General features: G+C 37.7%; 1 protein-coding gene across 1 annotated transcript in view; it reads right to left on the bottom strand.

Annotated features, from left to right (window-relative positions):
• Window positions 1–10,685: 10,685 nt before the first annotated feature.
• The window catches only part of TMTC4 (transmembrane O-mannosyltransferase targeting cadherins 4), a 57,036-nt gene continuing 50,070 nt past the window's right edge, over window positions 10,686–17,651 (bottom strand). Inside the window, exons 17-18 of the mRNA XM_039849554.1 lie at window positions 13,173–13,242; window positions 10,686–11,979 (exon numbers count right to left, since the gene is read on the bottom strand). Of these exons, the coding sequence (XP_039705488.1) occupies window positions 11,831–11,979; window positions 13,173–13,242 (219 nt within the window). The 3' untranslated portion in view covers window positions 10,686–11,830. The remainder of the gene's footprint in view (window positions 11,980–13,172; window positions 13,243–17,651) is intronic.

Raw genomic sequence — 17,651 nt, forward strand, 5'->3', positions numbered from 1 at the left:
TAGGGGCGGGACGCGATACCAGCCCGCCCCGGCCACGCAGCTGTCTGCCCCACGCCCGGGCCGCGCGCACACCTGGGGTGCGCAGTCGCAGGCACGTACCCTATAACACGTCTCACCTGGGTGCTCATGGCCTACCTTGACTCCGTATCTGACGCAGACACACCTGGGGACACACCACATCAGCTGTGCACGTGCACACACACGCTTAGAAATAAGCCCATGGGGCACGTAACACATCAGTAAGGCCTCCACAGTCAGCGCCGATAACCATGCTGGATACTGCTAGTCATATAGTCTTGATACTGCCACATAGGACCAATTCTCCCTTTTAAAATAAAACTGTGGTTGTAGGAGACAATGGAAGAAATGATTTACTGACTCTTCCCTGGCTCCCAGGACTAAAATTGAGCCCAGAAATTAGAGGAAAGACCAAAACTGAAGGAGAATTTTTATCTAGAGACTTTTAATTCTGGGCTTAAGGAATGGGTCTTTGGGGACGGACCCAGGGGACAGAAATGGCACAGAAATAGAGAGAGGGCCACTTCTGTCTCCTCTCCCTCAAAGACAAATGTATAAGTAGTTCTTGGCAAAACAATAATCTCCCTTAATCATTTTCTGCCCCTTCCACTTTCTCATGTAGGTGGACTGGTTGAAATCTTGTTACAATCTGGTTTTTATTTAGACATTTCCAATAATGCTGCTGTTCTTATAAATAGATGTACCATTCCAAAAGAAACATAAAAGATCAGCTTCATAAGCCATAATTTTCATAGAATTCTTGTCTTGGGAAGTTCATGATTAAATTGAAATACATAAAAAAAATCTTGTCTAGTATATATTTTAAAAGAGTAGCAGCAATAATCTTATTCTTTTCTAAGAGAAGAATGGTTCTGTTTTTATTTTGTTTTTTCTTTTCTGAGGGAGGGAGATCATGTCAACAAAGGAAAGTGAGGCATATGCATAAATAAATAATTCCTCTGGTAAAGGAAAAGTAAAGATGGTTTCAAGGTGAGTGTTAAGTAGCATTTACCGCCACGTAAGGCTGGGAGAGTCTGATTCAACAGATTAGGCTATGTGGGATGAAGTCTTCAGTTTTTTAACTGCCAAAATAACAACTACAACAACAACTCATAGACAAATATTTTAAAGTAGTAGTTTTCAAAGATGGTCCCAGACCAATAGTATCAGCAGCACCTGAGAATTTAGAAATGCAAACTCTCAGGCCACACTCCAGACCGGAATCAGCAACTCTGGTGGGAGGGCCCAGTGATGTACATTTTAACAAGTGCTTCTGATGGATTTTCAAGTTTGAGAACCATGGTTTATTGAAGATTTGCTCTAGTTATTCTCAAACTGTACTGTGTATGTGAATCAGCTGAAGATCTTATTTAAAAATGCAGATTCTAGTTTGGGTAGTCTGGAATAGGACATAGATTCCACAGGATTTACTTGCATATAGGCACACACAAGGGCATGGTCACTGTGAACATGGCTGCCTAGCTAGCAAAGACGGGATAGGGACTATCCTTAGAAAGGTAAAGGCACAGGTTTAAGGAAACTAAACAGTCAGTTTAGAAGTCCTTGGCTTTTCAGTGTAGGAGTGGGGGGTTACAGAGGAGCCCTTTGTAAGCCAACTGCTCTGATGAGTTTAGGAACTCTTCAAGGAGGCTGTCAAGTTGCATCCCAATGGTACAGGTGAGTCACTCCCTGATAAGGGTTCCACCTACCATCAGCTTTTTTTCTCGTTGTGGTCTGTTGCTCTGCCATCTTTAATCTGCCATATCCTCCAGGCTCAGGGTCCTGCAGCAGAGAAATAGCCATGCCAGGGTTCAAAGCTCAGCAAATGTTTTCTTTATCAACTCAAAGAATTTAACCTAGCAAATTGTCTTTAACAAGAATTATCCAATTTGATCATTTTTGTTATTTAAATCTTAGCAGGTAATTGCCAAGCTCTGTTTTCCAGACTTTGGTGTAATAAGGTAGATGCCTAATGACTAAATATACTACTACTTAGTGTTACGTAAGAGGCTGGTCTCATCTCCTTGTTACCTCTGCTCCATGCCTTCAGCACTGGAAGCACCACACAATAGATGGGAAAATATCTTCCGCATCCCTTGAAACAAAAGTTGCAAGTAAAATGAACAAAAGAACAAGGAGATAATACAAGGAGCTTGAGGTCTAACTAAATAACACTATAAAATCTGCTGAAATATTTTCAAATGATTCTAGTAAATCATCTTGAAAAATTATCTTTGGCCCTAAATAGTACAATCTAAATCCAATCGACCACTTGTTTCATATGGCCCATGAGCTAAAAATGAGTTTTACATTTTTAAATGTTTAAAAAGTCAAAATAAAAAATAATACTTCATGACACATTCAAATTATATAAGATTCAAATTTCAGTGTCCCTAAATAAAGTTTTACTGAAACCACAGTGTCACTCATTCACTTATGAATTATCTGTAATTGCCACTGAGACTGTGAGCCCCACAAAGCCTAAAATATATACCATCTGCCCTTTTACAGAAATTGTTTGTTTACCCTGCCCTATATTCTTTTGATCCAGCCTCTGTTACAATCCCTATCTCCCCATTCCATAATAGTTGAATTATATGACTGTTTACCTATGGACTGTTTTTCATGAGGGCAGACCTGTATTCTTTGTATGAGTTTCCAACACTTTCCACCAAGGTACAAAGAATAGGTATTCAATAGTATTTACTTAATTGAAGTTTACTTTTTGATCACTGTCCTGATGTAAATCAACATGAACTTAACAAAAAGGCTTTACAGTTAAACACAGGATCCATTAACTAGACTAATTTAGAAAGTTTGTGTGTAAAAAGTAGAAAAACATTCTGCAAATAATTGGATTCTTTACTTCCATTTCTAAATCTAGTTCTAAAAAGCTATTGTTCAAATTGAGAGCAGCAGGGTTATTTTTTCTTTCTTTTCATTCTTTCAAGTTATTTTACTTAGTGTAACAGGTCTCAATGCTAAACAATTTCCACGGCAAAGAAATTAATGAGCAGATAAAACCAAACGCATTAAGCTAAGTTCATTCACATTAAATTTAATGCTGGTATTTCTGGAATTAATGTTTCAAAAGTGATGTGCACTGCTGTCAAGTATTTAAAAATAAGACTGACCTTTTCTCCACAAAAGATATGCAATATCTTTTCTAAAAAGTCTATGGAATTTTCCGAGCAATTGCAAGTGAGATGGCCTGTGCTATTCTTGTCCATTTCTTATAACTTTAGAAATAACAAGCAAAGACTGGAGCAAAGCACTATATAAATAATAAGATTATTTCATTACTTTTGGTGAATAAGTCCTTGATCATGAATAGGGAATAATTGTAAAAACTCCCTGAAAAAGTAGTCTGATCAGCCAAATATGCCATCTATCATGAAGGAAGATAATTACATTGCAAAGAGACCACAAACAATCTCTAATCCTGTAACAGGGCTGTCACTGTTCTTCTGAAATCTAGGATCAAGTTATTTGGTCCTGCTCTTTAAACAGTAACTTTTAAAAGGAAATAATGCTTTCCTAGTACCTAGAAATGTGAATGTTACAACATGAAATGTGGCTTGATTCCTGTTAGCTGTCGATGTAGGAAATGAACACATACTAAGTGTTCTTATGTGCCTGGCACAGTACTCTTTCCTCATTTTATCCTTTGAATAGTAATATGAAGCAAATATTATCATTTCCATTCTACATCAATTAAATGGCTCCAAGGGGTTCAATAACCCACTCGAAGGCACACTGCTAAAAAAAACGAGTGTCAAGATTCGAACCCACATCCAGCTGAACCGAAAACCTGTGCTTTTTAACATGAAAGCTAAACACCTGGATAGTATATGCTGAAATGTATGTCATCTGGACTAATAATTTCTTTTACATTTGAACCTTTGTTGAAAGTGCTAGTCCCAAGGAGATAAGAATATACAGTGGGGTAAAGACAGTCTCTTCAATAAATAGTGCTGGGAAAAATGCACAGATACATGCAAAAAAAAAAAAAGCTGGACCATCTTACACCATATGCAAGAATATACTCAAAATGAATTAAAGACTTAAATGTAAGACCCGAAACCATAAAACTTTTAGAAGAAAAATAGGCAGTAAACTCTCTGATATTGCTAACAGCAATTTCTTTTCAGATATATCTCCTTGAGCAAGAGAAACAAAAGAAAAAAATAAACAAATGGGACTACATCAAACTAAAAAGTTTTTGTACAGCAAAGGAAACCATCAACAAAATGAAAAGACAACCGACTGTTTGGGAGAAGATATTTGCTAATGATACATCTGATAAGGGATTAATATCCAAAATTTATAAAGAACTTATACAACTCAGCAACAAAAAAACAAACAATCCAATTAAAAAATGGGCAGAAATCTGAACAGATACTTCTCCAAAGAGGAAATACAGATGGCTAACAGACATATGAAAAGATGCTCAAGGTCACTAATCATCAGAGAAATGCAAATTAAAACCACAATGAGATATCACCTCACACTTGTCAGAATGGCTATGATCAATAAATAAAAAAAAAACAAGTGTTGGTGGTATTGCAAATTGGTACAGCCGCTATGGAAAACATTCTGGAGGTTTCTCAAAAAAGTAAAAATGGATATACCTTTTAACCTAGTAATTGCTCTTCCGGGTATTTACCCAAAGAAAACCAAAACAATAGTTCATAAAGATCTATGCACTCCAATATTCATGGCAGCACAATTTACAATAGCCAAGATATGGAAGCAACCTAAATGCCCATAAACAGATGATTGGATAAAGAAATTATGATTCATATATACAATGGAATATTATTCAGCCATTAAAAAAATGAAATCCTACCATTTTGCAATGACATGGATGGACCTAGAGGTTATTATGCTGAGTGAAATAAGTCAGACAGAGGAAGATAAATACCATATGATTCCACTTATGTGTGAATCTAAGGAACAAAAAGAACAAACTAATTAAAAACAGACTCACGAATAGTGTGGACAATTTGGTGACAGACAGAAGGGAGGGGGGGTTGGGGGCTGGGAATGGGTGAAGGGTTAAAGAAGTACAAATTAGTAGTTGATAGTTGGGCATGGAGATGGGGTGCACGGCTGAGGGCATGCAGTTAGCATTAATATGATGGCTAAGTGGAGGGCCAGGGGAGGGAGGGAGCAATTTGGGGGATTGTTTTATGAACAATATAGATGTTTAACCAATATTCTGTATACTCGAAACTAATTTAAATAAATTTATATAAAAAAAAGAAAAAAAAGTGCTAGCCCCAGTGAAACCCCATATACATGTTCTACCCATGAAGAACTTTTGTATACATGATCACATTTGATCCTTACTCCCACTTTGTAAAGGCCAGGCAGAGAATTTTCTCCACTTTACAAATGAGGTAAAAAGATAAATGGCTCCACCAAGGTCATATGATTAGCATGTGGCCTGTCTTAGCCCAGAGACCTCTAGCACAAAACAGTCATATTTATTGGCTCGTTGCAATGTGGGAGACTGAACATCAGAGAAATCCTGAGATGCCTCACCAAACAAAGATGAAGTTCAGGGATTGGGGTGGGGTGGTGTGGGGAGGAGGTTGAGTAGAATTTAAAGGAAATTGTGTTTAAAAGGATTGAGGCAAAAGAGGGCTGTGTGGAAAGGGTCAACATCAGATCTGAACTGCAGAATGGACCCAGGGTGGACAGGTATATCCAGAAACCCTTTAAATGAAGCTCTGTACATTGGCTGGAAACCAAGGCTGCTTGATTGTGTCTAAGTGATTTGGAGCCTCCAGGTAGAGCAGGATGTTTCATTCTTACCGATGATTTCAAACAGCAATGTTTCTGATAGTCGATTCTAGGTTTCTCAGTAAGAAAGCAGCCGTCGCCCCCAGAAGGGGATTATTTGATGCATTACAACTTCAGTGTGTCCATGGGAGAAATGTGGTTTCCTGTTCACTTTGCAGTTGTTCTGATCTGTGCTATCTCAGCCTCATGAATGACAGAGCAGAATTTTATTTTTTCAGTCTGAGCTACTTTTTACCTTATTAGGTCATATCAGGATTATAAACTTTCAAAATATTTTATTTCCACAAGTGTTGGAATTTCAAACATGCTTATATTTCACAAGTTTTTATGAGGATTTATATAAGCATTCAAAGCAGCTCACTTTTATATCTTTTAACAGTGTACTTCTGTATAAAATTTGGTTAAAAAAAAAAGTTAAGCATCTAAGGATGTTTAATGACCGCTGGTTTAGTACAACCCTCTCATTGTAACAAAAGCAACCACCAAGCACCACTACCATTATTTTTATTAGAAGCAATTGAGGTATAATTAAATGACTCATTCCAGGTTCCTGGTAACTAATGGCAGGATTGGAAGTGTTGGTATTTAATTGAATTGTTGAAGCTTGAAAAACTGACTTCTGCCTGTGAAGGTGGCTCTAGGATAGATCTCACACTCACGGACTCTGTTCTTTCTACCTTATCACATAGTTTGCTGATGTCTGCAGATTCCTAGACGAGCACTGTAAAAGCTGCCATCCATATATTGTATCAGAAAGTTCTAGAAATGAGCAGTTTTGATATTCCTCAAGATAAATTTCAAATCTATTCAGCAAGATTAATGCTATCAAAATGAAACTGCTGAGACAAAACTGTTTTTAAATAATGGATAAAAGTCCAATTTAAATCTACAGGGAAAACATTTTCTCCAACACTTATCACAAGTAGGAAGCAGAAAGCTGTATCGGTCCTTGAAAAATGCTATATATTTAAAAATAAAATAATTAGAAATGCAGGATGCTCAAGCTAGTTCGTTTCGATAAACAGTGTAACAGTTTTAAAGTACTTATTGAACTAATCAGACTTAGAACGTAAGTGATAAAAATTTAAATCTGAGGTTGTTTCTGAGTCACTTAATTACAGAAGAAAAACCTCAAGAAAAGTGAGAGTTAGTCTTCCTTCAATAAATTACTGAATATTTTTATATGCCAAACACTGGTCTAGGGCTTTATATACCTTTTCTCATTTCAACCACCCAATAATTCTGTGAAAAGAGCAGTATTTTATAGACAAGGAAGCTGAGGTGCTGAAAGACTAAGTTCCTTGCTGTAACAGCTTTCTAGAGCTGCCACAAATGACCACAAACAGTGGCTTTAAACAACAGAAACATTCTGCAGGCCAAAGTCCAAAATGAAGGTGAGGGGAGGGCCACATTTCCTCTGAAGGCTCCAGGGGACGGTCCTTCCTTGCCTTTTCAGCTTCTGGTGGTTCATGGTGTTTCCTGGGCTTGAGGCAGCATCACTCCAATCTTTGCCTCTATCCTCAATGGCCATCTTTTCCGTCTCTGTGTCCTCTTCTCTTTGTATGAGACACCAGTCATGGGATTTAGGGCCCACTCTAAGTCCAGGATGATTTCCTTTCCAGATCCTTAACTAATTGCAATTGTAAAGACTCTGTTTCCAAATACAGTCACATCCTGATGTTCCAGGTAGACATGAATTTTGAGAGGACACTATTCAACCCACGAGGTCGCACAACTGGTAAATAGAACAGGATTCAAATCAGGCAAGGTGTAACAGATTTTCCATTCAAGCTTTGCACACCCAAATGCCAACTATTTCCAGAGAGCCACTAAGAGAGTCACACAGCATATAGAATTTAATGAAGATTTAAAGGCATGCTTCGGAAAAGAGTCTGTATTGCACAGTAATAGTTCAGCCAATAATCTGAAAACTGTGCTTCCCAAGTTCTTTTTATTCGGCATTGCTTTGGGGCCTCCAGTGTCCCCAGCTTCTCTCTCATCTGTTGGGCAAAGCAATTTAGCAACCACCTTTGGTTACCTGAGTTTCCCTATGGTCTCTCTTTCCCACCAGCGTACCTCATCACAGCTTTATTACAAACACATCCACGGCTCTCTTGAATAAAGGTTTCTCTGTGATGTCACATGTTATTTAGAAAGTAAAATTATTTCAAATAATGTAGAGATTTGCAAAGTAGAAGGTGAAAAGCTTTTTTCTTCCTCACTTATTACTCAGAAAAAGCCAGTGTTAAGATGAACTAATTCCTATAAGTTTAAAGAAAAGATTGGAATATGAAAGAACAAATGAAGGGCCTTAATATTCGATAGCCTTCTCTTGGCTCCTGTCTTCATCATTCTCTTTCCCCGTCTGTTTTGTTCCAACCAAACTGTCCCATATGGGCCCTTCGCTCCTTCTACTTTGAACTAGAAATCAGCCTTCGATCTGCATTTTGTGAGGACCATTATCCTAAATCAGGCCATAATCAAAATTAGTATCTTCTTGGTAGAAGTTAGAGGTGGGAGAGACCATTTAAGACAAGACTCTGTGGGATTTTAAAATGTGGCTGTAATATTCAATACTCATATTTGGTATTTATTAATGAGTATTTCAAGTAATATTAAATGTCTCACTTTGTGAAAATTAGGGTTACTCAACTCTTGGAGTCTTTATTTAGGTCAATATAGTAAGTGCATCCAGTTTCCCCTTATCCATGTACGATATGTCTGACCCTTCAATAGAGTTTGTGTCCCAGTAGAACTCTTTGTTCCCCGCAGATGGCTGGCAAAGTTTTTTCCATAAATATGAGGCCCAAAGGTGAAGGCAGAAGCAACCGAATCAATACGTGTTTCTATGAAGTAGAGAGAAAATTCTACTTTATTCTGTTTCACTGTCTTCAGGAAAAAACAGATTCACCAACTGATAGGAGAATTTTGAACATCTGACAGCCTGTGATACTTGGACAGCTGCAGATGTAAAGTTGTGAATGAGTGACCGAGGGGCCTGGTTATTCCCCAAGAAGTCCCCTGGAAAGAGGGCTGGTAACAATGTTTAGTCCCAGTTGTTTACACCCAACCTGGGTGTACATGCCACAATAAGGCTGAGTTAACCTAAACATTAAGTTCCCCAAGGGCAGGAATCCCATCTGTTTTTACTTTCCATAGCATCTACAACAGCTAGCATACTGCTAGTACACAGTTGGTGCTCAAGAAAATATTTTGGAAAAGTAATAATATACGAGTAGCATAAGGGATCCTTGTGTTGGAACTATTCTGTATCTTGACTGTGGTGACCACACAAATCTACATGTGATAAAAATTGCACAGAGCTAAATATGCAGATGAGTACATGCAGGACTGGTGATGTCTGAAAAGGTTGGTGGAGGTATCGATGTCAATTTCCTGGTTGTGATAATGTGGTATAATTATGCAAGGTGTTACCACTGGGGGAAACTGAATGCAGGGTCTATGAGATTTCTGTATTATTTCTTATAACTGTATGCGAATCTACAATTATCTCCAAATAAAAAATAATATGAGAGAAAGAATCTCAGATTGGTAACATCAATCCAGAATGTAGCAAGATGAGAGTCAAAATAGACTTTGAAAATAGCTTTGAAAAGCTGGACTTTGCTTAAAAGAGAGAAACCACCGAGGGAGGAGGCATGCGAATCAAAAAGACACACTGTGTGGAAATTCTAGGGTAGAAGCACCCTGAGGAAGATAAAAAGAGAAATGAAGAGCTGTGATATTATTGCAGCAGTTAATACTGTGGGATAAATGAATAATGGATCTCAAAATACAAAATACATTAAGAAATGATGTAAGATTGCATCTAAACAAGGAAGAAACTGTAGCAATAATACATGTGAAAAAACAAAAAACGACCCCAAACGCCTTCTTGGTTTCATGATGCTCACTGCCATGGAGGTGAGGGATGATGATGAAGCATCTCAGATTCCCCCAACCGGCAACTCACCCCATGTTTGTTTTGACACCCCCCTACCCAACCTCCTACTATGATTAGTAATAAAAACATTAAAATGAAAAATATATGCCAAATAAGAGAGGAACTAGGAGACAGCCTTCTATTTAAGTCCTCTTAGGAGGGAAACCAAGGAATGAAGAGGGTGGCCACCTTCGGATGGAACAAGGAGAACAAAAAGAGCGCCGTCAGGGTACACTTCCAAACTCTGCAGAGATCAAAGGCATCCTGAAATGTCAATCAAACGAATGATTGTTTTCTCTGGAAAGAAGACTGCACTGGAAATCCTGGGAGGTAAAATGGTGAAAGCTGAGGGGATTTGTTCAGTAGGTTGGGATCCCACCAGATTTGCAGGTCTTGCTTTGACACTCAAGTTTTAGTATCAGAGGAAAAAAAGTGAATCCTATAGGGGCTTTTACAAAAAATATTTTTTCTTTACTCTCAAAAGACAAGTACTGTTTTAAATAAAGAAATTTGCCTTAAAAAAATCAACAAGCATATAGTACATCTATTATCTGCCAAGCTAAGCACTATAAGAACATAAATAAGAGGAATACAGCTCCTGCCCCTAAGAGATCTACAAATTGTTACTGTTATTTTAGGACTGGACCATTTAAGAAAGGTTTGAAACATAGCACTTTTCTGATGTATGTCAATGACCAGCACTTTCTTTTCTGATGTATCTGAACCATCATAAGTTACAACTACTGATTTACAAATCGACACAGATGTGCCCCCAAAAAACTAAGTGTAAAAAATCAGATTCATCTCATTGTGGGATCTATTCGTCCTATTCTCTGAGCCAGTACAAGCCACATACCAGAAAGGATGGACTGGTCACTTTGATTTCATTTTAAGGGAAAAGAGGACACAAAGTTCATTAACTTGAAAATCATCTATTAAGAAAGCAATATGACATTTTTATACCAGTTTGTGTAATATTACTGCATAAGAAATTACAGAGTGCATAAATCATTAGGTCAATAGCATATATAGAAGAATGAAACAAAAGGAACATGATTATTCCTATCATATAAAATGGAGAAAATAATCTAATTCACAATCTAAATCTAAATACCACAAACCCCCAACTGTAGCTTCTTCTGAGAGAAAATTTACCATTTGCATTTTCTGGATATAGTAATGACTGTGGTTCCATTAAGCCAAATGAAAAACTGCTTTACAGTTAAAAACATGAAGAAGCAACTTACATAGATGTGTAGCCCTCTTAATACTGGATATGACAAAATAAAGACATCAGGCTACCTGCTTTTGCCTAAAGCATGGCTTGAATTTTCTATTAATAGTGACAGTTCATGTAGAATACTACCTAATTTCCTACAGTATAAAACTGCACAAGTTGGAGAACCTAAAAAATATTGCAAGAGTGAATTTCTTCCTATGGGGGAGAAAGTATATAAATATACTAGATGTTAACATTTCTATTCTTCATTCGATTATTTGCCCTGTTCAAAACATAAAAATACAAATAAATATATTTTCTTATAAATGAAGGTCATAGAATATTGCTTAAAAAAAGATTAAAAAAACAAAAATCTTAATTTATCCTTTCTTGTCATTAAATAAGAAGTCTAATATACAGACATATTCATTATTTATATAAATTGTAGGAGTCAGTTTGTCATTTCTTGTTCACAGTTGATATTTAATAGTGCTAGTCTCTACACAACACGGCTCACATCCCAAATGCAGGTTTAATTCTACTGTAAATTGCTCAAGATAATTTTTTCTCTTTTTTCATTTTAATTAAAAAAAAGACTTCATCCTTGGAATTTTAGAATTTACATTTGAGTGGTCTGAAAAAATACAATTTCAATGCAAAAACCACATCGAGCATTCAAGAGTATACTGCTGGTGCTGTAATCTTTTTGTATGATTTTGTTTACATAGAAAAAACCAATAAAACAAACAAGAAAGATTTTTAAATGTTTAAATTTAACCACGTAATATTAAAGATGTGCCTCATGCACACACACGCACACTCGAAAAATGAAGGAAAAAGGATCAGACATCTTTCTTTTGCATTTGTTCTAGCTTTCTTCTTAGGAGACCATAATTCTCCTTAGTTCCTGATGCAGTGGGGTCAAGCTGCAGAGAGATTTCATAGTGTTTTCTGGCCAAGTCTAGATGTCCCCAACGATGATAAAGCACAGCTGAAATAGCAAGAGACAAATTTCATTGGAAATGCTTCTGAATAACTTGTGGCATTCCCGACCGCTTGTACAAAAAACTGCTAAAGAACCTCTGCAGTTTTCAAAAACTATTGTTTAAAATAATATTGTTTGTACCACAAACTTTATTTATTGTAATCACATTCCCTCAGGATTGTCCGTTTCACCACCCCAGTTAGTCCTTAGGTTCTTCATATCATTGGGCATAACCCACCCACAGTAACATTATTACATAAAGAAATAAAAGGAAGAGTACACTAAAAGTTACTCAATGCTGCCGTGAAATTTCCAGGAAGCCAGGCTGAATGGGGCTGGGGCCCCATGTTGCTTAGGTCCCTCCCTGACTATGAAGAGGTCCAGCTGTTCACTTTAAATAAACATTCCCCTATACCTCATGGCAAAATAATAACTTGTTTATTGCCAGCTGGAAATAAGGGTTCTAACGTCAAGATCTGATCATAAAATGATAGTTAAAATAAATCTAATTATTAAAGTAATAAGCCTCTGATGATTATGATTTTGTAAGTAAAGCTAATTTTCTACATGGGCAAAAGAATAACTCTCGATGCTTCATGACTTGTGATGAGAAGCTACAGAGTCTGTAGGAAACAGATTTGGTGAAAAAATATTCACAGGATTGAGCATTCTAAACATCAACATGCTATGCTCTAAATATCTTAATTATTGAGATGTAAAAGTGGAAGAAAGGAATTGTAGGGAAGAAATCAATGTAAATGTATTTTTAGCAAAGGCATAGGAGCACGTAAGAAAACAGAGAAGACCAAGCTAGAATGGAAGGTCCACTACGGAAAAACAGAGAAGGACGTAAGTTAAATAGCAAACTTCTAAAGTACATCTCAGTTTAACATTCTAAGATCCTTCGCACAAAGAAAGAAAATTTGAGTTTTATCATCAGAAGCTGTTACATTGAGTCGGGGATTTTGGGGGTTGTTTTAGTCACACAATTACAATTTGTAAATATGACTATTATTTAGTGTATAATCCCTTTTTAGTGTAATAATTCCTTTTTTAAACCTATATTTTGAAACCAGATTATAAAAGACAATAAAGGCTAAGTTTGAGAAAACTGTTCTCCCAACATTGATTTTACAGAAATACATCCATTTCATTAAAATTACACAGAATTTCAATATGGTTCTGCAAAATTTCCTTACCCAAATTGCCATGGTAACTTGCAGTATTTGGATGAGCTTTAATTGCTTTGAGGAATAAAGCTTCAGATTCCTAAAAAATGAAATACATAAAAAGGTACCGCAAATGATGCAAAACCAACACAGTTTTATTGCCTATAGTTTTTAAACTTTTAATGTGCTTGTTTTGTTTCACTGTATCCTTCTTCCAGAACCGCTAGGAAGGCACAGCAGGGCCACACCCTGTTAAGAGGCTCCCAGGGGAGATCAGGGAAGTGAGCGACAGAGCAAACACACAGGGTGTGAGGGGCAGTGGAAAGAGATGGTGGCTGCAGAGAGAAGATAAATATGCTAATGAGCTCTGCCACCTGACTCTCTAAAGTGGCTGAAGTTCTGTGACTTCAAGCAAGTAGCTCAGTTTAGGGTGCAGTGGAGAATGAATAAAGGTCATAGATAGAAAAGAGCTGGGCTGTGAAGACACCATGGGAGTGTCATTTTCAGTCAGCATTGATGAACTCATTTCCAGAATTCTCAAGGTAGAAATGAGGGCCTATTTAATATCCCCCCAAAACCCACAACCCTCTCTGTGCCCCAGAAGCAGCCCATGCAGCTGGAAAAAATGAGCAGAGAGACAGCACCGCCCCCGCTCCAGCACTTAAGCCTTGAGGTATTATATATGACCATGACCAAATGCCCCTGATATGAGTGAATTGATTTTTACGTAGACTTGCATTTCCTTCACATAGTACTCACTTCCAATGCGGTCACTAAGAAGCATGACCAAGTGTTTCCTTGCCTGATCATTACTGGCCATGGCTGGCTGGCTTGACCCTTTCTACCACATTGCTGAGAAATAAAGGTGCCTAACAGTTCTCGCCGATACCTGCTGGGGGCAGCTAGTCATGCTATCTACATTCGTGTTCCTCAAGGGCCAAGCATCAAACGCTAAGCTTAAATAACCAAAGTTGGTGGTACTGGGGAAGGTTTGCTTCTTCTAGCTGCACCTTTTGTGAATTTTTCCAGGTGGGCTTCCTGCTCCAGAATTATACATTTTATAAAGTATAAGAAGACCAGTTTCCTTATCCCATGATGGCCTGTAACATTCTTAAGAAACAGGTTGGGAATTTGGGTGAACATCTCTGAAACCATCACTTTTCAGACAGAGCTGGAAGAGAACATTTGTATTTTAGAAGTGTCACCCAAGAGGGACTGAATAAAGATATCAGAACAACATATAGGATGCCATCAAACATCTCTCTCAGAACTCATTTCAAAGTCAGCGCCTACATTCCAAGTTTCAGTAGCTGAAACTCCATCAAGGAAGCCTAAGATTTTCCCGCCATCTTAGATATGTTGGGCAAAAAAATCAAATGGATTATACAGATTTGTAGTGGTTTCTAAGTTGTAGTGCTGCTTCTGATGATTTTCAAATATTTCTATTTAAAACCTAAAATTTGAGAAATAGGAAGCCCAAGTAATCTAAATCTACTTTAAAATGCTCCCTTACGTGCAAATGTATTAACTAGAGAGAACTGATTTAGAGATAAAAAGCAAGTTAGGAGTTTGCTAGGAGATGCTAGATTCACTTTTTGATTCATTTAACTAATTTCTCAAATTTCCATGAGTGTGGACATCGTGCAGGATGATGTGGAGTTGCAGTCAGGTTTGGGGGATGTACTGGTATTCAGGGCAGTGTGCACAGGGAGGGGCTGCTGCTCTTGGCCAGGCAGGGCCTGAACCCTGGCTGGGTAATGAGGAGGCCGGGTGGCATGGAGTTGGAGGAATGAGAGGGTGGGCAAAGTCATGGGGGAGGAAAAAATCTGTCAGAGTTTCCTAGCCTGGCAGATAGAAAAATGTTGACAAAAGAAGAGATGTCAAAAGAAAGAGCTGGTTTGGGGAGGATGGTGACTGTGGGTTAGACATGCTCCCTCTCAGGTAACAGTGGGGCAGCCCTGTTCTGGAAAGCAATGAACTGTTCACAAGCTGATCTTCTGTGGAGGTGTGTGGATGCTTAGAGACTCAGGTAATGAGCTGATATATGCCAAAGAACAAATACATAAACTCACATTTTAAACTGGGGATATTTTTTTCATCAACAGAAAGAGAAAATAATATATTATTTTCTGAAGTGTATCAGACAAAATGTATTTGACAGAGGTATAGGACATCATGTGAGACAGAGAAAGGACTTGCAAAGGGACAAATAAGGGTCTTAATATCTAGGTAGAGGACGAGGCAGTTGGAGGTTGTTTGAGCCACACTGACTGGCGGGGTAGATACACCACCACACCGGCATCCTTAAACTAAGGACAGAGTTTCACAAGGGACACCCTGCAGCTTGCTCCAACTAGGGAAGGTGATACGGGTGGTCCAACACAAAGTTGAAACCATGTATTGCATAGGAAGAGAGTAGTTCCCTTTTCAACATGCCTTCCTTTCTTCTGGTTCATTCTGGACAAAAGTCTCCATTTGGTGGTGATTTGGGGGTCACAGTTTCATTGCCTGCCAATCTCCCTTTGAAACTAAAAGAAGGCAACCCCCAGGCTCAGAGCCTTGGCCAGCAATAGTATCTACCTGAGACTTATAAAAAAATTGTTTTATTTTCAGTTACCTAATATTTATAGCAATAATATGTTTCTACTTTATTTATCTGTGTTAAAATTCTAAAGAAAGATGTCAAGTAAATAATAAGAAAAGTAGTATGTAGATGTGGCCAAGAGAAATTCATGAAGGTGTGGCATAAATGTCTGGAGCTGAGGAAACTGCTCTATAAACATAACCTGCTTTTAAACTTCAGGGCCAGTGGAAAGAGAAATTAGGATGAGAGGTAACAATTTAAGTACTAAAAACATTACTTTTGTATTTTTGCTCTATCACATTAACCATAAATTAGAAATTAAATGGCAATAAGTAACAAATTCTAATAGGTTTTAATGATCCTTAGAGTTTTAATTAATGATCGCTAAACTAAAATTATTATTATTGCATGTATATATTTACCATTTAATAGCTATAAATTGTGCATTTTTTCTTATCACCATCTCCATTTTACAGATAAATAAACGGAGGAGTGGTTAAGTGCTCTTCAGCATAAAGGGCTGCTTGCATAAAAAGGTTCCCAATAGTCACATGGGTATAATAAGAACACTCGCTTGGCACATCAAAATCTCAGAATAGATTCTGGAAGCTTGAACATTTCAGAGCCAAATATGAGATGCATTCAGCCATTTCACAGCTCCTGTGGGGGCACTTAATAAATGCCCACCAGTATGCTGGACAGCAATAGAGATACACAAATGGTACTTAAGACTCTGACCTCAAGAAGTCTCCAGGCTCACTAAAGAGATTCATCAAAAATTGATGATAATTTAAACAGCAAATACTTAAGTGGGAATACTCCTGTCCTGACGGGATGATGGCTGAGCTGGAGGGACCACTCACTCTATCTCTATAAGCCTTGTTGCCTCCTCATCCTCTCAGGGCTGCCCCACTGTTATCTGAGAGGGAGCATGTCTAACCTACATTCACCATCCTCCCCAAAACAGCTCTTTCTTCTGACATCTCTTCTTTTGTCAACATTTTTCTATCTCCCGGGCTAGGAAACTTTGACAAGTTACCTTCCTCTCCCATTACTAGGTAGGAGTATTCCCACCTAGTGCTCTGCCAAGGACAGGCCACAAGTAGCTAATAGCAACAAGTATCATTTTTTCTACTACAATAGAAAGAAATAAATAGTGGTTTTAAATTCTAAATCTTGAATTTAAAAAATATATTAAGGGAGGGCTGGTGGCTGACGTCATGGCTTAGGGTTTAACATCATCTCCCTCCTTTTGGCAACTCCTGAAGAGCTCATGGTAAGTTCCTTAGTTCAGATTTCATCCTCTGTTTCCTTATCTTAGGCTCAGTGCCCTGGCCTAGCCAATTAGGATGCAAAATGTGTAGAGAAATAGGAAACTCATTTGTCAATTTTGTTTTATGGAGTATTTTCTACTTTATCTGAGAAAAAAAGGATCAATGTGAACTGGAAGCCAGATGAAACTGAGGTTCTATCACCTTAATAGAAATTCTAGCTTACAGGCTGTGGGATGACAGAAAAATCAATACAATGATTACATAAGCTGAATTCTGAAGACCTGCTGTAGCTGGTCCCTGGACACTCCCGACCTATCCCAGAATGACACAGATGGCAGGAGAGGTCATTAGACCTCCTTACCTCCTTTCTCTCTCTACACAAGTAGATCCATAAAAATTAAAACTTAACCCCTCAAAAAGTTATCTTTGGAGCAAAATCTAGAAATGCTAAAATGTAGATTGAAGCTATTAAACAACTTGACATTCAAAAATGAGAGAAAGGCTTGACATATCTTACTATTATTATAGAAAAGTACACTGATAATGACATCTAATGAGCAGAACAGGAGAAGTAAATAACATTAATCATTACCTTTAGGCCTAGTGTCATCAAGATCAGATAAGGCCCCTGACTTGGAAAGAAAATATTTC

Source organism: Pteropus medius, unplaced genomic scaffold (assembly GCF_902729225.1).
Source record: "Pteropus medius unplaced genomic scaffold, Ma_sr-lr_union100, whole genome shotgun sequence".
Taxonomy (NCBI): Eukaryota; Metazoa; Chordata; class Mammalia; order Chiroptera; family Pteropodidae; genus Pteropus; species Pteropus medius.